At 41.4% G+C, this 24,180-nt stretch overlaps 1 protein-coding gene across 1 annotated transcript; it reads left to right on the forward strand.

Moving 5' to 3' along the window:
* The first annotated feature begins 4,640 nt into the window (after positions 1–4,640).
* Positions 4,641–14,057, forward strand: proza (protein Z, vitamin K-dependent plasma glycoprotein a). The gene is made up of 9 exons (XM_063471815.1): positions 4,641–4,796; positions 6,845–6,979; positions 7,171–7,310; positions 7,430–7,454; positions 7,537–7,650; positions 7,744–7,875; positions 10,930–11,045; positions 11,155–11,272; positions 13,094–14,057. The coding sequence occupies exons 2-9, from the start codon at positions 6,901–6,903 to the stop codon at positions 13,630–13,632; spliced, it is 1,263 nt and encodes a 420-aa protein (XP_063327885.1). The 5' UTR covers positions 4,641–4,796; positions 6,845–6,900; the 3' UTR covers positions 13,633–14,057.
* The last annotated feature ends 10,123 nt before the right edge of the window (positions 14,058–24,180 follow it).

A 24,180-nucleotide genomic window follows, 5' to 3' on the forward strand; every position in this document is an offset into this window, starting at 1 on the left:
GCAGTGATATTTTTCAAAACCAAACCAGGACAGACGACGGCTGTTATACATGTTAGTTATGGAACGCGGTTGAACTTCAGCCCGACCCCATTATGCCCTGCGCTGATGCACGTGGATGAGTTCAGTGGTAGGATAGGTTTGTGCAGGTCGTTACAGGGCACGTGTGTTATTAACTCATTACATCATCATTACACGCAGTGTTTCAGGACCCCATGCTGCCAGGTCATCACTGAAACGAGCACCGGATGCACAAAAAAACAAACGAAGGTTGTTGCTAAAAAAAATGGTTGGTGATTTGTGTTCAGTGCAAACACCACAGAAATAAAAATGCTAATTCAAGTGCTGTGGTGATGTTAACAGCTATCTTATTTGTTTTATTCTTTGCAACAAGCCGAAATTTTCAGAAAAGGTGCCAATGAGTGCTTAAAGAGTGTCTACTGGTTTATAAATAGCGTGAGGCCAGGCCAGTTCAGGTGTGCCTTTTGGTTTTCTGTTAACAATACATGAAATACCAGATACTTAAATGTGCAAATGCAAAGAAAGTATTGTGCAGCATTATTGGCATTTGATCGCTTTTTCTGTGGAGCATCTGTCATCTGCTGTGAGAAGCTGGCTAATGTTAAGTACAGTGCCAAACAAGCTAAGAAAGCATCCCTACAGAGACAGTTTTGTCCTACTTCAAAAGAGCACCAGCTCTGAACCAGAAGCTCTAAGACTGTTTGTACTGTGTGTCTCATAGTGATATGCTGACATACACTATATGGTGTATAAATGGTGAATAAGACCAGTCATCTAGCCATAGGAACAAGCTTCCATACCATTGCAAATATTTAAGGAAGAATATGTAATTTGTTGTGCTCATCTCAGGTTGCATTTATCTAATTTTAAGATCTAGATATTTTTCATTATGTCCTGATATGTAAACACTTAGAAATGACAGAGGGTGTACTTTCCTTTTACCATGACTGTACATTATACAGACAAAAGTATTGGGCCACGCCATTTAATATTTGAATTCAGGTGTTTTCAGTCCCGTTATGTGTGTAAAATCATGCACCTAGCCGTGCAGTCTGCTTTTATAAACGTGTGTGAAAGAAGGGGTCGTTCTAAGACCTCACTGAATTTGAAGGTGATACTGAAATGAGATGCTACCTTTTCATCAAGTCAGTTTGTTTAATTTCTTCCCTGCAGGTATTCCACCATCAGTGGTAAGTGGTATTATTGCAAAGTGGAAATGTTTAAGAGTCCCAGCAACTCCGCCACAAAGTGCCTGATCACATAAAGTTACAGAGCGGGGTCGTGCAGTTCGTATACGTCACAAGCCATCGACTGACTCTATAACAGAGCTCCAAACCTCCTCTGACATTAACATCAGCACAAAATCTGAGCATGAGGAGCTTCATGGCATTGGTTCCTATGGCTGAGCAGCTCCTGTAGCTGTAATGTGTAGGTGTCCCAATGCTTTTTTCTGAATATCACCCATCTACAGCTGTTTGTATAATACGTATGTATAAATGACATTAAAAATAATAATTTGCCATCTTGGGCTAAATGGATATATTCAAGGCTACATGCAGACTTTGTGAGGCTAAACTTTAATTTATCCAGTGCTAAATCTGCATGCTATTGTACCCCATGCTTATTAGCAGGCACTGCTTAAGGTTAAAATCTGACATGTATGGTTGGACAGACTGAAAGAAAAGTCTGAGGATCGATAAATTCAGAAGCATCCCTTCTCTGGTCTAATGAAGTGACGAGGGAGGAGATCCAGGTTTTAGTGTTACTTTTTTAATATTGTAAACAACCATGCTTTGTAACCAGGTTTGAGCAGCAGGTGTAAACATGTCTGGGGAAGCCTATTTAGAATAATATGTTAAGTCATTTGAGTCTGGATCAAAGTGGTGGAACAGCAGGCAAATCGACATGTTGCTAGCAAGGCTTTAAAGTAAAGAAGGGAAGCCAGAAAGTGAGAGAGGAAGAGACTCCAAACAGGGAGTCCGGTGGATTTAACAACCAGGCTGTTAAATTCATCACAAAGTTGTCAAGTATCAGGTGACATTAATTATAGATGCCTTGTGCGATGAGCCGTTTGTTTAGTGTGCCTGTAAAATTGGGCCATAGACGTGAAGAGGAGTGGGTCAGCGAGGTTACACGTGAGCGCTGTGCCACCTTTTCTTTCCTGCTACCCTCCAATTTAGAGTCAGCACTCAAAAATAATAAGAGGAGTGGGAAAGAATTGGGAGCAAGAGTGAAAGAGAGTGGGAGGGTGAGAGACAACACAAGAGTGGGGATGTTGAATAAAACATAACAGAAGGAAAGAGATGGATGGATGATTGAGCAAGTTTTCCTCTACTCCTCTTTCTAAGCCAGCGCATACAGCACTGAGCACACCTGCATGCTCGCACGTATACACACCAGTAACACATCTGGTGTATGCTGCACATCCCACGTGCGCTCATACAGTATGTATACTATGCATGCGTGTCTTTAGCAATTTCACCTGACACCAGACACGCCAGGGAAATTATCAGAATCATTTGCACATCTAGCTGCAGCTCGGCACGCCCGAGCAGGCTCTCCGTTCGCTCTCGCCACCCCTGGGTGAGTCTCCCTGGTCTAAGTGGTCCAGCTTCTGCCCCTGCCCAGCACCAGGGACCAGCTGGTCTGAGCAGGCTCTTATAATACTTCTGTTATTAGACTTGGGAAATGGAGACATTTAACACTGCTGCAGCTGAGACTAAAGCCCCACGGCCCTGTCTGTAAATTACATTGCTCTCACAAACAATCGCATTGAAATAAGGCCACTGAGGAGGGACTGGCTCTGTAAAATGTAGCCTTGATGACCTAGTTTCAGCAACTACCACCACTGCCTGTGTGCGTGAGTGTGTTTGATCATCTTCACCAAGTATCGCTGATCACCAAGTTTACCATTAAATATGCAACAGCTCTAAACGCAGGCTCATAACTCTTCGTGAATTAAAGGAATGCCTTTCAAGTCCTTCTGCCGTTGTAATTTGCTGCAGCTATCAAGCATATAAGATTGGGTTTTATTGTGTACTTTACCTAAAAAAATATTCTCAGCCTCTTTGAAATCGCCTCCTCAACAGTTTCTGTCTGATCCTCCTGATCAGACACTTCTGTAGCGCCCCAATCTCGACCAGGGCTGTTTGATGTTGTCTGAGCTGATGTGTGTTTGTTTGCAGTTGGACTTCTCCTATTGATCACAGCAGATTGGACCCAGTTTTGTTTGCTCAAGCGTGCAGACATTAGAGAACCTCCTCATTCTGATCACACCGCTGAGAGAAATATGGGCCGTAACAGCAGTAATGATGGGAAAACTTTCCCTTTTGTTTTTAGTCAGTATCAAAGGGATTATGCAATAGGTCTCGGGTTTCCTTTATACTTTCCGTTTAGCATGGATATAAGCTGACAGCAGTTCAATCAAAGAAACATCACAGAACAAAGATTTACATATCTACAAATTCCTATAAATAATTCAGTAACACGTATGCTTTAATTAGTTCTATGTATTAGAAATACTAAACTCCTCTAATCTATCACTTTGGTTTGGTTTGAAGCAGGTGATTTACTTTTTTGCTTCACATCCTGCTGAGGAGTCAATCAGGAAAAGGCATGCACAAGGCATCCTTTTCAGATGTCTGAAAGACCTCAACTTGCTGCTTTCAATATGGAGGAGGAGCGGCTGTACCCCGAGTCCCTCTCGAATGGCTGACCTCCTCCTATCTCTAAGGGAGAACCCAGCCACCCTTCAAAGGAAACTCATTTTGGCCACATGTATCCACAACCTCATTCTATCGGTCACTACCCAGAGCTCGTGACTATAGAAGAGGGTCACAGGAATGTAGCTTGACCACAACAGATCTGCCCCAATCCACCTGTCAGTCATCCCCCCCTTTCTCACTTATTAAATAATATTCCCAAAATATCAACTAAGCACAAAAAAGAAAGAGCAAATCTGTCTTGTTATTTAGCTTCTGGTATCAGTCACTCAAAAACCAAACAAACCAAACAAAAAAAAGAAAAACATCCATTGTGTGGTTGTTTTGATTGACAGATGGCCCGACACAGGCAGCTGGAGCCTGCTAGGCTTCAGCTCCACTACTTTGAGTCATTCAAAATGGACCTCATCAGAGTGCGTATGTGTGCTGCTGTTGGTGTCTTCTCAAGATCCTTTGATTACTATCATTGCCTGATGTCAGGTGGAGACTGTCTAAGACACAGACGCTCCACTTCACTTTTGCAGTTCTGTGTTGTCTTAACTTCACCCCTCGACTTTGCTGTTTAGGTAGTCGAGCCCCAAAGGTTATGTCACTCATAATATCTTGATGGCAGTGAAACGTGTCTGAAATAAAGCCTTTAAAGAAATATTAACAGGCATGTGTTTTAAGTTCATCGGCACTATTCACTCTCACTTTGTCTTTTTCTCCTTTATTTTATTTTATTTTTTAAACTTGAGGCCTGTATTGTCATCTTAGTCGCCTGTGCTTCTGGTGTAGTTTTTGATGGTTTTATTCTTCAACTTCATTGCTATCGATCAGCACACCCAGGCTCTGTCTTGTCTCACAGCGCCCTCTGGTGGTTGTTTTCGGTCATCAGACTCGGTGCAAGCTGTAAACAGTGAGGGAGTGAGGGAAGGAGTGGGCAGGCGCGGATGTAATCAGAACTCGTTATTTTGGATCGACAGGCCCGATCCGTCTGCGAGGCCGCTGTGTGTCTCAGAACAACAGAGGCGAAGGAGCATCAGCCGTGCCGGCTCCTCCATTCAGTCCGGGACGGTAAGTACGGAACAGCATTGCTGCTGTGGTTGTTGTTATTGTTCGTTGAATTTCTCCTTCAGGGCTGCTGAGACACCCCGCCATGAAAACAGTGACTCTGCTACAGTGTAGCATCATGTAGGCGCCCAGCATCCTGTTTAAAAGGCGTGGATGCTGCTTTATGTCCGTATTTGTTGCAATACCAACCATGTACCTCTAGAATGAAGCATGAAAAGCCAAGACTGTACTAATAGAGTCATTAACTTGCTACCGAAAGCATATTGTTGTTTATGTTTGGCAGAGGCAGATGTTTGTTTATAAGTGCATTTTATGGGTTGGGCCCACGTTTGTCTTCAGAGCTGGTTTGATTCTTCGTGTCATAGATTCAACAAGGTGCTGGAAACATTCCTCAGATATTTTGGTCCATGTTGACATGATAGCATCACGCATTTGCTGCACATTTGTCAAATGCACATACATGATGTGAGTCGCCTCTTCCACCACATCCCAAAGGCGCTCTATTGGATTGAGATCCGGTTATTGTGGAGGCCATCAGAGTACAGTGAGTACTCATTGTCATGTTCAAGAAACCAGTTTGAGGTGATCAGAGCTTCGTGACGTGGTTTGTTATCCTGCTGGAAGCAGCCATCAGTAGATGGGTACCCCGTGGACATAAAGGGATGAGAATGGTCAGCAACAATACTTAAGTAGACTGTGGTGTTTAAATGATGCTGGGTTTGTACTTGTGGGCCCAAAGTGTGCCTATAAAATATTCCTAACACCATTACACGACCAGCAGTAGCTGTAAGCTTTGATACAAAGCAGGAGGGATCCATGCTTTCATGTTGTTTCTGGCAAATTCTCACACTACCGTCTGAATGTCGCAGAAGAATCCAGACTCAAACAACCAGGCAATGTTTGTAATGGACAAACTGTAGCCTCAGCTTCCTGTTCTTAGCCAACAGGAGTGACAAACCGCATAGTCTTCTGCAGATGTACCCAATCAGATACTTCAGAGATACTTTTCTGCATACCTTGATAACAAGTAGTTATGAGTCGCTGCGGCATTCCTATCAGCTTGCAGCAGGCTGACCATTCTCCTCTGACCTCTGGCATCAACGAGGCATTTTCTCCCAGAGACCTGCTCACCGGATGTTTTCTCTTTCTTGGACTATACTCTATAAACCCTGGAGATGGTTGTGCCTGGCTGTGAGATGTTACAAAATAAGATATGTATTTATTTTTTATTAATGCATCATCACCCAACTGTTTTCCCAATTGTAAAGATCAGACCCTAAATAAAAAGGTTTTTATTCATCCATTTCTTTAATTGTACAACACATATACTTTATATAGCATCTGGTGAGATAGATGCTAGCCATATGTGGTCCATGCTCAGAGCTCTGAGCCTCTTTTTTTTTTTTTTTTTTATAAATAACAATAATAAAAAAGCACATACAAAATAAAATATCTAACAGGAAACAAAAGAACAGAACAAAAAAGCAGAAACATTTTCATTATTAATGAAAATGAATGAAGTCCAACCAGATAGTTAGTACCACACACAGCTCCGTGACTGCAGATGTAAATATCCTTTAACCAGATTTGAAATACATTGTCATATAATGGATATCCAATCAATAATAATTAATATGATGACTCAATAATAATAGTAGCTGAATAAGGTAACTATATGCAATAGCTTCTCTGTCACAGTGAAAGGAAGGAGAAGCAGAGGTACACTGGTTCTTACATGTTTTATCTCTAATCAGTTTCTCTAGCAGGTTGGTAGTGCTGTTGTTTGCTCGCTTCAGAGAGCTCCCCAAATGAAGTGCTTAACTTTATAAAGAACCAGTGAGCCAGCTGCGGCCACTACTGCGCAATAACTGAGTGAACTACAGCTTCATAACACCCAGGCAGCGATTTTCATTCTTTCTGACTGCAGCCTTCTAAAACATTAAACAGTGCCTACTTCTTTCTCTGCTGCATGTCCTTCTACTGCTTAATGTCTTTTCCCAGAAATCCTCATGCATCAAAAACTCTGCTTGTCTCTGTGTCTTACTGTACAGCGGTCCCTGCATCACTGACACATTGCCTCAGAGCTGGGATACACTTCAGTGGCACCATGCACTTCGTGACCACATCTGCTGCGGTGCTGTGTCTGCTGGCTGGGGCATCGGTGGCCATTCACGCCCCTGAGACAGGTAAGGAGGGCAGCATGGAGTGCTAAGAAAGTCAGGTCAGTCGTTTTATGGAGCAGACGTCTTGGCGCTGGGTCAGTGAGATGCAGCTTATTTGGCTTATATTAAGTTAATGGTTAATGGTCTGTTTAGTACTTCTAAGCTATACTGAGTCTTTGATGCTATGATATCTGAGACTTTATGTGTCCCCTCAGTTTTTTTGGACAAGGAGCAGGCAACCTCCTTAATCTCCCGTCAGAAGAGAAATACACCTTCCACTCTGGAGCAGGCTTGCATGGAGAAGGTGTGCAGCTACGAGGAGGCCAGAAAGTTCTTCCAAGACACATACCGCACGGTGAGCCCACTGTTAATCCCCTCCTCATTTCCTCAAACCTCCTTTGCGCCTCTGTTTGTAAAGAGAAAGCCACTGTGCAGCTCCAGCTGTTTACTTATGCCGTGTTATTTCTTCTCCAGGATATCTTCTGGTCAGTCTACGTTGGTAAGTGCATTATTAAAAGGATTGTCCATTACTGCCTATGCATTAGCACTGCATTACAGCTTATTAACTTCTCCGTGTTCAGATGGAGATCAGTGCGCAGAGAAGCCCTGCAAGAATGGAGCCATGTGTTCAGACAGCGTTGGAGGCTTCGACTGTGTCTGTAAGTCGGGTTTCACTGGAGCCCTCTGCGAGAAAGGTGAGAAGGAGACATCAGGATTCCGTACGTGAACATCATTTTTGATTTGCTTTGCAACTTCTGCAAGCTTTCCACTTTGTTTTCGCAATGCAGACGAGACTCTGTGCACTCTGGAAAAGGACCAGGGCTGCTCTCAGTTCTGTAAACCAGGCTACATATCCTACGAATGCTCCTGCGCCCGCGGGTGGAAGCTCAACACAGACAAGAAACAGTGTGTGCCTCAAGGTACATCTGTCATGTATCGAAATTACTTTTTTCTGCATGTTCTTTGTTCAAGTTTGAAAAAAAAAAATCTGTGTTTTATGCCTGTGTCTATTATTTACTGAATAACATGGCAGATTACTAGTTGCCAGTGATTGTGGGTGGTGGAAAACCTTTGGCAGTACATCAAAAAAATACATAAAGGTTATCCATCCATCTTCTACCACTTATGCGGGTCTGCAACAAAAGCAGTCTAAGCATAAATGCACAGACCCACTCAGTGAGACACCTCCTCCAGCTCTTCCAGGATCACTAAGGCCAGCTGAGATATATATAATAAATAATCTCTCCATTGTGTTCCTCTTTGTAGGAAATAACAGAAATACTTCCCCTAGGAAGCACCACAGTAGATATACTAAGGACTTCTCGATGTGGAGTGGTAGTGGCTCCACTCTGTGGCCCTCCTGAATGACAGAGCTCCTCTTGCTGTCTCTAAGGGAGAACCCAGCCACCCTGCCGAGGAATCTCTTTTCCATTCTTTGTATCCAAAATCTCATTCTTTCTGTGACTACAAAGATTTTGTGGTCGTGTGTTCGGGCGAGAATGTAAATCAATCAACACTTAACTGTGACACTTAGCTCTCTCTTCAGATATACTCATTTTACTTTCACTGCTGAAACTGCACCAATGCATCTGTCAGTCTCCCCGCTCCACCCTTATGAACAAGACCCTGACATATTTGAACTCCCTCTCTCAGGTACCAGTTTTTCCCTGACCTGAAGTGGGAATCATGGACTAGGAGGTGCTATCTGTCATTTTTGCTGCTTCACACTTGGCTGCAAACTGCCCCAATTCAATTCAATTTTATTTATATAGCGCCAAATCACAACAAAAGTCGCCTCAAGGCGCTTTATATTGTACAGTAGATAGCACAATATTAAATACAGAGAAAAACCCAACAATCATATCATATGACCCCCTATGAGCAAGCACTTTGGCGACAGTGGGAAGGAAAAACTCCCTTTTAACAGGAAGAAACCTCCGGCAGAACCAGGCTCAGGGAGGGGCGGCCATCTGCTGCGACCGGTTGGGGTGAAAGAAGGAAAACAGGATAAAGACATGCTGTGGAAGAGAGACAGAGATTGATAACAGATATGATTCGATGCAGAGAGGTCTATTAACACATAGTGAGTGAGAAGGTGACTGGAAAGGAAAAACTCGATGCATCATGGGAATCCCCGGCAGCCTATGTCTATTGCAGCATAACTAAGGGAGGATTCAGGGTCACCTGGTCCAGCCCTAACTATATGCTTTAGCAAAAAGGAAAGTTTTAAGCCTAATCTTGAAAGTAGAGATAGTGTCTGTCTCCCGAATCCAAACTGGAAGCTGGTTCCACAGAAGAGGGGCCTGAAAACTGAAGGCTCTCCCTCCCATTCTACTTTTAAATACCCTAGGGACAACAAGTAGGCCTGCAGAGCGAGAGCGAAGTGCTCTAATAGGGTGATATGGTACTACAAGGTCATTAAGATAAGATGGGGCCTGATTATTTAAGACCTTGTAAGTGAGGAGCAGGATTTTGAATTCAATTCTGGATTTAACAGGAAGCCAATGAAGGGAAGCCAAAACAGGAGAAATATGCTCTCTCTTCCTAGTCCCTGTCAGGACTCTTGCTGCAGCATTTTGGATTAGCTGAAGACTTTTCAGCGAGTTTTTAGGACATCCTGATAATAAAGAATTACAGTAGTCCAGCCTGGAAGTAATGAAGGCATGAACTAGTTTTTCAGCATCACTCTGAGACAGGATATTTCTAATTTTAGAGATGTTGCGCAAATGGAAGAAAGCAGTCTTACATATTTGTTTAATATGTGCCTTGAAGGACATGTCCTGGTCAAAAATGACTCCAAGGTTCCTCACAGCATTACTGGAGGCCAAGGTAATGCCATCCAGAGTAAGAATCTGGTTAGATACCATATTTCTAAGATTTTCAGGGCCGAGTACAATAACCTCAGTTTTATCTGAATTAAGAAGCAGAAAGTTAGCGGCCATCCAGGTCTTTATGTCTTTAAGACATTCCTGCAGTTTAACTAATTGGTGTGTGTTACCTGGCTTCATGGATAGATAGAGCTGCGTGTCATCTGCATAGCAGTGAAAATTTATGCTATGTCTTCTAATGATGCTGCCTAGGGGAAGCATGTATAATGTAAATAGAATTGGTCCTAGCACTGAACCCTGAGGAACACCATAATAGACCTTAGTGTGTAAAGAGGACTCTTCATTTACTTGAACAAATTGGAGTCTATTAGATAGATATGATACAAACCACTGCAGCGCAGTACCTGTAATACCTACAGCATGTTCCAATCGCTCTAATAGGATATTATGATCCCAGTGCGAGATGCATGTCACCTACTAATGAAGCCAGAAGAGAGGTGATGCTGAGGCCACCAAAGGGCAAGTGGTGGAGGCCACCCTCCACCACTTGGCTGTGTTTAGAAATTCTGTGACCATTTTTACACTGCATAAAAATGAGGTCACACCAGGGTACCGCAGTCGATTTAGCATCTCTGCTTAATCCGACAATCTGTCTTTGGGTTGTGGGAAGAGGCTGGAATACTGGGGGAAAACCCACAGGGACAGTGAAAATATGCCACCTTCACACAGCCTCCAACCAACCAGGAGATCTGAACGAAGAACTTTCTTGCTGTAAGGCAAAACAATGCTGACCCATGCACCTCCATAGTACCTCATGAAGAGCTGAATTTATTACAGCACGAGGGTTAGAAGTGAAAATGGCGTTTAGAGCAGGAAAAAACAGTTTTCTCTTAGAGGGCATAGACAAGAGACCCATCTGCCCATGTTTGTTTACTTTTTCAGTCATTTTTCTAACATTGTGCTGCTTACATGATGCTGTCAAAGATATAATCAAGACACCCATCCAGCCAGCTCAGATGAAAAGAGGATTTGTGATATTTCCCCACAGACTGCTTTGTTGACTACAAAAGCTATTGCTAGATATGCCCGTCGTACTTCAAAAATAATGTAGTCAAAAAAATAATCATAATCATCTCCTTCTGTCAGTCGAGTATCCCTGCGGTAAGGTGTTCCGTCTACAACAGTTGCAAGGCAAATTGCCCAGAATCAGCACCAGTAACCCTGAAGGAATTGCCTGTCTGTCTTCAGAATGTCCGTGGCAGGTAGGAGGACACTCGTTAACAAAAAGACACAATGCTATCAGTGTATGAGTGTGCGTTTCTCAAAGGTATCAAAAGAGATGCAGGGTCTTAACTGTCGTGCTGTTTGCAGGCTGTTCTGGTGAGTTCAGAGTCAGCAGGTTTCTGTAGCGGAGTCATACTGAAGGAGAACTTTGTCCTGACTACAGCTCAGTGTGCCAACAAATACCCATCCTTCCAGGTGGTTGTTGGTGAGTAAACAAAGAGTATACAAACACTGCAAGTAGGTAGTAAATGATATGTATTGTACATTTTATAATACATAAATTAGTTTTCCATTGCCCCCCAAAAATGTAATCTAAAATAATAAAAAAATTGTACATAATATGTATACAAAATGTTTAAGTATAGATTCAAAAGGGGGGTGTTTGCATTTGTAATGATTTCCATCCTGTATGAAGGAAATCAGTAACATATCCTCCTGAGAACCAGCCAATTAGTTTATGTCCTCTGTAATGGACATTTGGTTTCGGTCTTTATATCTTTAGACTCATTTAAGCTATCCTACTAAGTCCTGATGTGTTAAATAGAGGACATCTTGGGCTTTCCATTGATATCTCATGTGTTTGGATGACCTCTTTCAGCTCCAAAGAGGAAGGACATCACAAAAAACTTAAATCCGAAGATTAATTTTCCCCTCGGTTCTCAGGAGGATAAATAATAACAGTACCATAGATGTTACTGTGTGTGGAGGGACCTATCCAAGCTTTCCTTTCAGATTCAGAAAAAATTTGTCTCTTTCTTGGTTTATGTTACATTTCCACCTGTGATGATATATTATCATTTTTTAATGGCATGAAAAAACACAGACATGGCAGCACACTGTATAGAAGCCAGCATGTGCCTTAAAATATAAATATTTAAGTGAAAAGTCTTTTCAGTCATCAGACTCAGTACAAGCTGTAAATGGTGAGGGAAAGATTGGACAGGCATGGATGTAAAAGTTTTTAGAGAAGAGTCACCACAAATTAACGATGCAAGCAGTTTTTAATGAGTACAGAAATAATGTAACATTTTAAGAAAATAGTCCAGTGAAAAAGAGTTTTCACTGGACTCTGCAGCACTAGGCTGTACTATAGGAATTGAAGGGTCTTTAGTGGCCAGATGCTACTAATAAAATGCATTTGATTAAATTTTCATCAGTGAGTGCGAGCACCTCTATAAAAGCAGAGGTTTTGGCAGTTTGCTGGTCTGGAGCACTTAGGTATTGTATGTGTTAACACAATCTGACCAGGAGCGGACGTCCCAGCAAATTTGAAGAATGCTCAGAGAAACTGCAAAAGACCCAAGAGCTACATATGAGACTCTACAGGCCTAAGTTAGTATTTTAAATATTATATTTCCAGAATAAGACTGAACATGTTAGAAGGGTTGTCAGGAGAAAGCCTGTTCTCTCTAAAAACACAATGACAGCACAGCTTAGGTTTATATCTGAAGAAAGCACAAGACTTCTGGAAACAGACTAATAAGATAAAGGTGGAGATAACTGGCCAGAATGCACAGCATTGTGTTTGGTGAAAACCAAACACAACATATCAGCACAAACACTCACAGTAAAAACAGTAAAAACTGTTTTATTATCAAAGACCGACATTTATTTAGCTTACATTGTCTGCTCAGAAGAAATAGCATTTACCTAATTAAACACAAATCCACAAATTGAAAAATTCTACCATTTTCTAATCGTTGTTAAATAAAATTACAGAATAAATCCCATCAAAAAAAGAAGTTTCCAAAATTGTCACTTTATAAATCATGAATATTACATCAGCAGATTAGTGTGTTTATTTAAATATGGTTTCTTTTTGAGGTGCTGTTTTAAAATGTAATAAAATAATTATAATCTAATAATAATAATAATAATAATAATAAAGCTATAATATAATTATTGCAACAGCTCTGCACAAGTCTAAAACTGAACTCGAGCACAGAAGTGCAGTAAATCTTGTGCTGCATGCCGGTTTTTAGATTTTTAGAACTAACATCATCGCCCTTCCTTATCTTCTGCACAGGTAAAGACAGCTCTAGCAGCAGTAATACTGAACAACAGACGCTGTATGTTAAAGTGATTCATGTCCACCCACGCTATGTGGAAGGTCGCCCTGAAAACGACCTGGCTGTGATTGAGCTCCGCGACCGCATCATCTTTAAAAGACAAATCATTGCTGCCTGTCTGCCAGAACGAGACTTTGCTGAGAGCGTTTTGATGGCAGGTGACTACACAACAGTGGTCACTGGCTGGAAGGAACCACAGCAGGGGTCTGCTTTCCAGGGCTCGCTCACTCTTAACACCCTGGTGTACAACAAGCTACCCATGTGTCTGGAAACTCACGGAAACTTGATGACCAACAAGATGGGCTGCACTGCACCTCGTGAGAACGCCGACTGCACCATGAGCTCCGGCAGCCCCCTGCTCACCCTGTACAGGGACGTGTTCTTCCTCACTGGTGTGGTGAGTCAGCCAACAGGGGCCGACTGCAGCAAAGGATACATCTTCCAGAAGGTGTCGCGCCACCTCGGCTGGCTGCGGCAAAGAATAGGTTCACGTTAGGAGCGGTAGTCAGAGAGCACACTGAGGTTATTGATCATGGAATAGGATAATACAGGTTAATAAATAATAAAACAGGGAAACTGAATATTTTCCTCCTTCTAACTTAGTCTCTTCTTTATCCTTGTCCTTGTGTACTTTAAAAATTTAAATAACTAACATAACATATATGCTGTCATCTCCGTTCCTCTTTGGTGTGTCTCGTTTATCCACAAGGTGGCTCTCTGGTTACATAAAGACAGAAGCGTTCATTACATGTATCCTACAGCTACAGCAGAAACGGTGAGAGATGTGTGAATTATTCAGCATGTGTTTTGTGATGTGGACGTACCGTTTTAATAACCTCTGAGCGCTGTACTCGTTGACATGCACCTTATAAGACTATTACTCATCACTGTTGTATGAATGTAATAAAGTGTAACACCACACCTACTGTCAGCTCTGTCATTGCGGTTATAAGAGGTTATAATTATTTCAGAACTTTACATATAATGGTAAGCTTAAGATGTGCCATAGTTTGTGGGAGATCATCAAACACAAGAACGTGGGCATTACTATTAATGACAATGTCAAATGAATATACAGGACTGTGCAAAAGTCTTGGGCTGATCCCTGTTTCTTTATTATTCTTCAGCACAGTCTGAACTCTCTTACGCATTGTTTCTTCTAATTTCTTTAAGGAGTGTTCAGGAATAGGTCTCCAGGTTTCTCGAAGAACATTCAAAGCTCTTCTTTGGATGTTGGATGCCTTTTGTTCCTCTATCTGTCAAGAAGATAGCAGTAATGTTGAGGTCCAGGTTCTGTGGAAGCCAATCCATGACTGATAGTGTTTCAGTGTATGTTTTTTCCATCCAGTTATGCTTTTTACAGCATTGGCAGTGTATTTGGGGTCATTGTCATGTTGAAAAATGAAGTTGTTCCCAATCAGATACTTTCCAGATGAATGCATGATCGTACTTTTCTGTGTTCATAATTCCATCAATTTTGACAAAATCTCCAACAAATGCAGTTCCAAACCATGACAAGAGTCTCCCATGTTTTACAGATGGCTGTAGACACTCACTGTTCTATCTCTGTCCTGACTTCCTCTGTACAAATTGACCAAAAATGTCTAATTTGGATTAATCACACCATAAGACTTGTTGCCACTCATTTACAGTCCAGTTCTCCCCACTTCCCTTTCCTAAGTATCGCTGCTGGAGAGCCATCCTTGCATTAAGACCAACTGAAGGGCCAGATCCATCTCTCAGGTCCTGTTCATGCTTGGACAACTCCTAGGTCAGTGTTAAGAAACACTCCTCTGAAAATTATCAGGTACAACATGTGTACTGAAAATCAGTGAAAAAGCAGCTAATGTCCAAAGAAAAACTTTGGAAGACCTTCAGAAAGCCTGCAGGACTGTTGCTCTGGCTCCTTGGAAGTAAAATATAAAGAAATGACGGGTGGCTCAATTGCCCATTACTCTGTAATACATCAACAACAGCAAAGAATCTAAAATTACGAGCTAATACTTAAAGTATAATTCTTCCACACCAACCACATTTCCACCACGTTTCATATTGAAGCTCTGTGATGCTGTGCTTTGAACACATCTTTACATCAGCATGCTAACACGGTAACAGCATGCTGTTTATCATGTAGAACCATGACTGACATGTTAATTCAGCATATTAGCATACTATTTGCTCATTAGCACTACCCACTCTGGCTGATGGGGGTATCATTAGTTTTGTGGCCATTTGGTTAGAAGCCAAAGTGTCATCAGGGTCATCGTCTTCATGGTCTGATGAAGAGCAGGTGTGCTCGAAGCATCACACCTTTCATGATGCAGAGAACCGGTAAAAGTGGCTTCTTGCGGTATGCGAGCTTTCAGCCCAACACCTTTTCTGTTTTTTAAACATTAAAGTTGGCAATACAGAAACGCTCAAAATAACAACCACTGCAGCCTGAATTACTTTACTTTGATCAGTGATCAGCACACTATCTCAGAAAACTACTTGACTACATTTATGAAGTCAGATCAAGACTTCTAGTTTCGTTATGAGGGATGATTTACACATTCGCTCGACAACCGAAAGGTCTCTGGATCGACTCCAGCTGGAGATGCAAATCTCTGTTGGGGTTGCATCATGAAGGGGATCTGGCGTAAAAACTCATGTCGACCTACGAGACAAGAGGAGAGCTGAAAGTATCTCATTGTTATAAAGAGGAATCATTACCTGTCTGTGTTTGTAGCGGGGAAAACAAGGCGCACACGTGGCCAGGTTGCTTGTCCATCACAGGCTGACAGACAACCACAGAGTTGTGTGTATGGTTGTCTGTCAGCCTGTGATGGACTAGTATTGCTGGCTGGTGGACCACGGCCCGTTTAGAATCACCAAATGGCCTAATGAGCTTGCCTTTGGACTTTAGTTAGGAAGCTAAAGTCCCTGGAGAGAAACCAAGCATGGGAAGGGCACAAAAACATGCATGCTCTGCAAACAACATGCAAACAACCAGATTAGCTATTTAATGCACTACTGTGCCATCCTCAGGGTAGAAGCTCCTCGGGAAGGGAGGAGTGAAGTGCAACATATTATACTGCTAAAACAGCTCCCAGTCCACACACAGAGTCACCATCTTCCACCATCCGCCATCTGCAAATAAATAAAAAATGCATAAGTCACATTAACTGTATGAAAAACAACCTGACAAGTAAAACCAAAATCAAAAGCTCAGAAAGTAGTGAGATTTCAAGACGTGATCTTCCCACAAAATAGCAGGATGTTTAGAAACTTAATTTCTCTAAGGTAAAATATATAATGGGACCGTGGGGCAAAATTAAAAGTATGTTTGAGAACAAGTACAAAGTCTTGAAGCTGACACACTTGAGGGAATCAGGGCAGTTATTTTACACGTAAACTAATTTACAGGCATGTTGGTTTGTGTTTAAATATGACGCTCTGGGGTGTGAGTTAAAGCGTTAAATTTGCAGTTTGCATAATTTACATACCACAGTAGCGGACTATTGACAATCTGACAATCTAAATGTCTAATATACCCCTTTCCCCCCACTTAGACAATATTAGCTTACCCTCGCTGTCACATACCCCTGTGTTGTCTGGCAACATTTTCCCACAGAGCCTCTCCCTCTGCAGTCTTCTCACAGCCTCCCTGGTGAACAAGGCCAGGCCCATGTCACAGAGGCAGAGAAAAGGAGAGGCAGAAGAATGGCCAAGAGAGAGGGTAGGAGACGCCACATAACAACAAAAACCTGGCCTGCCACTTTTGATTGGAAGCTTGAAAAGGACAGCTCGGAAAGCTGGGGCCCACGTTGGCTGTTGCTATGGCACTCACCTAGGAGATGGCTCCTTGCTCCCAAAAATGGCAGCGCTCCTTTTGCTGGGCCGTCCAGCGGAGATTCATGTGAGCGGAGCTCCTTCCTTCCTGAGTCTGGTCCCGCTCTCTCGTTCTGACAGTTCCGTTTATGTGATCGAGCTCACAGAGCCATTCAAAAACACACACCGAGCAAGGTGTAGGCTAAGGAGTGCAGCTCTCCTCTGAGCTGCAGAACTGTGAAATGTATCAGTTACATATTAAACAGTCACTGCATCTTACCCCGAGAATAAAACCTGAAATCTGAGCAAATGGCGAGACGAGGACGTGATGGGAATGCTGAGAGGGAGGAAGATGTTTGAGAAGTAAAGTGCTGAGGTGCAGAAATGGAGAAGGACTCAAAGATGAAGAGCAGCAGATGAAGAGATTTGCTGTGTTGATACAGAAGCGATGACTGCCATTGTGCTGATGGATTGATGGACTTAAAGTATATTAGATATGAATGAAACATTAACAGGGTTGTTATTACTTAGGGAAGCTTTCACTCTACACAAATCAAATGTTACTTTTATTGGACAGGATTGCTGTGATTATTCAGACTACACTGTGTCAGTGGTGTGTGTTTGCATCTGGCCAGGGTACTAAATCAGTAACACCCCCAAACCCAAAGAGCATTTGCATGCTGTGACCCCAAATCCTTGCTAGTGTGTGCAAGAACATGCATGTAAGTATGCATAACACATGGATGCTTTTTTGGGGTTGGGGGGTGGACATCAAATGACAGACTTTAGGAAGGATTATCTGTCTGTGTGGTGTCTGATCCACACATGGGGGGTTAGCATTATGTCTGCACACTGAAGGCAGATTGACTGTGTTAAAATCTGATGGGCTATGCATGCAATCTGTAAAGGCATCCCTGTGATCTCGTCCAATAATCCCCCACCCCAAAATCCATGTCCCCAATCTTTTCTCACTTCAGGACTTCACACATACGGAGAGCTCTCCAGTCAGATTGGGTGAAAAAAAGGAAAAGAAAAACAAAAGCTTTCCCCCTCCACCCAACCCCGCCCCTAACCTACCCCTATGCAAACTCATCCGCACGCCAAACACAGTAGCTTCTACTTCATTGGGTAATTGTGCAGAAGAGTGGAGGTAACGTGAGACCTCGAGAGGTTACAGCTAGGGCTGAAAGAAGTGTTTGAAAGAGAAAATATGAGACAGGCTGTAGACTTTTATATAACTCTGCAGCAGTCTCCCTGATATCAGCTCAGCTGTTTGTCTACAGCCACGCTAGTGCTTCTGTGAGGCTGTTTGTGCTAAATACATCAGCGTGCTCACAGTGACTATAATGAGGGTATAATGCTTATTATGTTTACCATCATGCTCGCATGCTAACCGATGCTGAACAGAAGAAATGCTACAATTATATAGTTACATATACTGGATCTCCCAAATACAAGCAGTTGAATAGGAAAAGCACTCAAAGCTGTAGATATGTGTAAGGAACCTTCGACAGTTCATACTTAGTGAAAAACTACAGAGCTGTCAACAAATTGCTGAAATATTCCTCAAAATCTAATTTAACTAACAGTCACAGTGAGCCAAAACAAGCAGTGTTATTGGGATTAAAGGGAAAGTGCCAAAAACTGGAATTCCTGCAATGGCCACATGAAGCTGGATCCAAAACTAAAAAATCATGTTAAAAATGGCCATATTTACAATAGAAATTAACATACATCCAGTTATCCAGGCATCCATCCATTTGGTTAACTTCTTATCCAATCCATGTTTATCGGTTTAACTTCAGCGGCACACTAAATGATTTTGGTCACTAGAACTAATTTTCCCAGTCACAACATTTGAATTATGGTTACATTTTAACATTTTGGAGCTGCTACAAGTTTATCTAGGCTTGTAGATATGCCTAATTAAGGATGTGATTGCCTTGATTGACAAGTGGGTGTGATTTAATTTTGTTGACAATGTTCGGTTGTACTAAAAAACATTCAAGAGGTCTGCTGTTCATTTTTTTCCAGTAAGTGTTTTGGGTTTTTTTCTTTTTTGTTCTTTTTTTCTCAGCTGTCTGAAGTAGGGCTGGGTATCGTCACTGATTTCTAGAATCGATTCGTTTCCGATTCACAAGGTCCCGAATCGATTTGATCCACGATTCGATTCAATTCGATTCGATTCGATTCAATTCGATTCAATTCGATTTGAATCTGGGAAATTTTGACAGTCAGAAATATTATGATTCAGATCAGTACATTTACATATTTTTGTATCTATAAAAAGGAAGCTGACACACGCAAGACTTTATCAAAGGTGTAAGCGTCACAGCAGATGCCTCTGTGTCAAAGTAGCTGAAGATAAAACACAGAAAAACATGAAGGTGGTTTTCCTGGCCTGGGATTTTATAAAAATATTCTGCAGTACATCAAAAACGAAAGAAAACCATTAATCAACATATGAACGTTACCTCTGAAGTTACAGAGGTTTTATTAGAGACACGGCTAAGCGTTTTGCATTTTGCATAATTTTAAAAAGTTTAAATTTGTTCAGTATTGAATGGCAGAAATTAGGTTTTCTTTTCGGAAGTATGTAAAAGGGAAAAAAAAACAGCGGCCGACAGCGCTGTAAACAACAGTAGACTTGTGCGTAACAAGCAAGCGAATAATGCAGAAAACAGATTTTTAGACGGGAAACTGTTCTTGAAGTACAGAGAGAGAGAGAGAGAGAGAGAGAGAGAGAGCTGTGCATGAAGTGTGATTTTATCGTGATGGAAGCAAAACATCAAAAGTCAGAGTGATTTCATGACGATGTTTATGTGAAGCGTAGTTTGGATCTTCTTTTGCTGCTGGTTCGGTCAGTATTGTTTGGAGAGAGATAAAACTAACAGCTTTAGAATCAGCGCAAAAAGGGCGTAAACACAAAGCGCAGACACACCGATAGATCAGAATCAGCGAGCTGTGGCTTTCAGCCCCGACCGTGTCCGTGCTGTCAGGTGAGAAAGGCGACATCACACTGATTCTGATCCGCGGGTCGCGCTGTGTGTTTACGTCTTTATGCAGAATCCGTGTACCTGCTCTCATTTACTGTCTTAGCTGTTTGGTGGTTGTTGAAATTTTTGTGAGGTTTCACCGGAGATTCTGGCATTTCGGGCAAAATAAATTTATATTAAAAAATCGATTCAGGATTTTAATGAATCGATTTCACGTTATCCAAGCCAGAATCGATTTTAATCGATAAATCGATTATAAAAACCCATCCCTAGTCTGAAGGCTTCAACATAGGGTAATGCCATAATGACAATATCCATCATTTATATACAGTCTCTAGATAAACTGTAAACTATCATAAACTAAATAGAAACACTAAGGGTCAATTAATAAACTTTTCAGTTCTTATCATTTTGCTAACATTGTCAGATATGTGGGATAAACATGGAGCACAGCTGGGGAGGATGGCAGCGTTGCAAGTTTTGTATTGTTTTCATTGTTTTCAGACTGCATGGGTCAACATGCCAAACAAGCACACTCATTTATAGAATACCTCATTCAGCAGTCATTTCCATTGTACCACATATCACACACACACACACACATTACAATATGAATTATTTTTAACATATAAGAGGTAAAATTTTTCAATCCTTTAAACTACTCACACCATCAGACCACCATCCTTTAGTCCCTGTGCTCAGCAAATTCATTGACAGCACTGATCAAAGTCCTGGCAGTTTTCTCCTCCTGCTATATTCTCTCCTTCCTCTTTTGAGCACTACTTTATTTTTTTCTACTTTTTTACTACTCTGTGTTATTTCTGATAATAAAAGATCATTAAGACACTGCAACTTTAGAACACACCTACAAAAAACCAAACAAATTAAGACAAGATCTTAATGAATTTGACAGCACTGGCAACGTTTCTATATTTGCTTTTCTTTTGTCTACTCCCATGTGCTTCCTGTAGTTGCAGGTCTTCTGAAACCAGACCCAGTCCTTGAAACAGGCTTTAAAAACAATATGTCACTTTCAGCATGTGGGCGCAGTGAGTGTGGATGATAGAGGAGGAAAGGTAAATCCTGGAGCTGCCTTTATTCCCCTGAACTCACCCTGACCTTGCAAAGGTTAAACCGTAAAGCCACTGAGAAACCCGAGGAGCTGAAAGATCTCCAAAGCTCACTGGGTGAAAACGAGCACACAAAAGTCCCTGTTGTGGTCTTTGAAGAGGTCAGATAAGAAGAGGTGTGTGTGTGTCTTTGTGCAGAGTATCCTGATATACTGTATTGTTTTAAGATGACATGACTAGTTGACATTTAGATGATCTTTGCCATTAATCCTCTTTCTTTGGGGCACGGCTACCTCAGAAGGCCATGACCTCTCAGGTTTAAGGAGGGTTTATGTCAGTGTGGTGGACAGATAGGTCTGGATTATGTGCAGAATGTACAACCTTTGGTGATGTAGTTTGCAATTTGCATAAAGTTAAGGCTATGATGAGAGCAGTATTTAAAAAATAAATAAATAAAGGAGGGGCTGAGATATCTTAATATTTATTCCAGAGTATTGGTTGAATATGAGTGATGTAATCCAACCGTTAAAAACCTGTCTTTACAAGGTGCAAAACCACGCTTCTACAGCAGGCATTCTCTTGAACGTACACATTACAGGAACACTTTTTAATCAGAGTATAGCATCAAGTCAGCTAATCTTCTGGGATATTGATCTGGTTAGTTAAGAAGCAGAGGGGGTTAGTAATCAGTTTCAGCTGCTTTGGTGTTAATGAAATTAGCAACAGGTGCACTAGAGGAGCAACAATGACACGACGCCCAAACCAAGAATGGTTTTACAGGTGGAGGCCACTGATATTTTCTCACTGCTCACGTTTTCTGGCTGTTTCTTCACTAGTATTGCATTTGGAGGTTGCACAGATAGTCCAACTCTTCCACCATGCTGCACTGATTAAGTGCCATTGTCAGAAGGTTTGCTGTGTTTCCCGGCACAGTCTCAAGAGCATGGAGCTAGGAAACATTATGTTGCCTGTAACATCGGTTTGGTGGTTGGTCGGTGATGGTCTGGGGAGGTTTATTCAGGTCGTGATGCACAGACCGCAACAGGCATTTGAAGGATGAAATCCTTGGACCCGGTGTGCAGTGGGTCCTGGGTTCCTCCTGGTGCATAATAATACCCGGTCTCATGCTGCAATAAAAGTTTGGCAAAACAGACTAGCCTGCCTCATCCTTTTTTCACTTATATTTTCATTGTTGTCTTTAAATTCAGCCCTCTGTAGGTTGATAACTTTTATATCTGTCAAACTATGTGACATCCTTTCATTCCATATCAGTACAGATATCCAGCAAGGTTTTTTATTTCCTACTGAGGTCCGATGTGTTTTCAGGGTGTTCCTGTAATGTTTTTGAGTATATTTTTTGTTAGAAGCATTCAATGTCAACTCCAAGGATTGGGTGTAGTTATACAGGTAAACCAGAGGAGCAAAACTGTAACAAAAGGACACAATATAGATCAACTTCAACATTTCACCTTCTGTTTGTTTAGAAATGATTGAATAAAACCTCACAGATATTTGTAAATATACACAATGTAAGAGTTCAGCCAAGGTTTTTTCCTCACCAGACAGCCCGCCTATCACACTTCACATCCTTTGTCCCTGTTTGATATTTTTCAGCCAGTTTAAAATAGGAAGTGAGGCTGGAAACAAAGTGTTCTTTAAAATTAGACTCTTCCCGCTAATTTTGGACACCTGCATCCTGCCATAGTTAATACATCCTGTGTGGTCATGGACTCTCATTCGGACGCTCGTCACTGGAAACAGATGCAACATATGTTCTGTATGTCAGCCACCCTGCTGTCACTGTGAGGCTTATTGTGTGCAACCCAGCGGGGCCTTGACAAGGCAAAGCAATCTCTGACCAGCATGGAGGCACTGTATCATACTGTATATGCGATATAATGAACAAACCAATAGGAATTATGACCGACACAAGGAGGATTATAACTCAGAGTCAGAGCCAAAGTTAGTCTAACTGCCTGTCAGTAATGTTATATCAGAGCACGATTGAGACTCACACTGATCCAGAGTTGCCTTGTCACCCTCTATGAATACTAAAGCAGGAATTTTCCACTGGGTGCTTTCATCTGAGCCTCACTGTAGATGTAACTGCACCTATTCTGTTACAGTCTTTGCTTAATTTATTCAGCAAGTTGTAGATCGAGATTGTGTTTGAAAAAGAGCGACTGCACAACATAACGTCAAGACAAATTACTCACACAAAGCACTCACTGTACAACATCAATCACAAACTCAAAGAGTTTCAAGGACCTACATACATAACGCAAAAGAATTAACCTAAACTCTTATAATTAGGTGCTATGGTTATTAGCTCAACTGAAAAAAAGATGATAAATAAGTAAATCAGCAATATATAAACCACAACAATTTGAGTTTATTGCATATGTGTATAACAAATATAATAAATAGACCAAAATCAGGAAATTTAGTTTTTGGTTTGAATTTCTTTGAAATGTCATGTCACATTTGACCTCTGACCTCTCCTTCAAGGTCAACATTTGGATCTGAAGGGGAATGTGACAATAATGCTATATAGAGCTATTTAAAACTATGTTTCTTACTGCTATTGTTTGTATTGTGAATATATGAGCATGCAGGGAATGATATATGGGGATTCTAAATACCACGTTACTTATGACCTCTGACCTCTTCTTCAAGGTCAAATTAGGTCAAACTTTCATAAAATGCATTTTATCTTTAAAATTTGGCGGGGATTCTAAATATTATATCATAGTTTGCATCCATATCATGTGACATTTGACCTCTGACTTCACTTTTACATTTCATATCTGCCTTTCCTTCAAACTGACCCCAAAATGTGTTATATCTTTAAAAAAGTATTGTCAAGAGAAACTACTACTTAGGACTTACTAATATTATATAATAAGCTCAAGTTATTAATGTATTCATGTTCTTATTTATCTACTTATCATACAAGTCAATTCCTATTATCTGTTACCCTTTCAGCTGCAATGCCCTAACGCAATCAGCTATCATCTAACGATAATCTTAGTGCACACAACAGGAGGTGCCTCCCTACGCTCCTTATAGTCTTCCTGTTGCTCCCAAAGACTCTCAGCAGTTCCCATATTATCTTACAGTACTCTAATGAAACTATGTTTAATTTTAGAGTGACAGACAGGTTTATCC

The sequence above is a fragment of the Pelmatolapia mariae genome, linkage group LG4 (assembly GCF_036321145.2).
Source record: "Pelmatolapia mariae isolate MD_Pm_ZW linkage group LG4, Pm_UMD_F_2, whole genome shotgun sequence".
Taxonomy (NCBI): domain Eukaryota; kingdom Metazoa; phylum Chordata; class Actinopteri; order Cichliformes; family Cichlidae; genus Pelmatolapia; species Pelmatolapia mariae.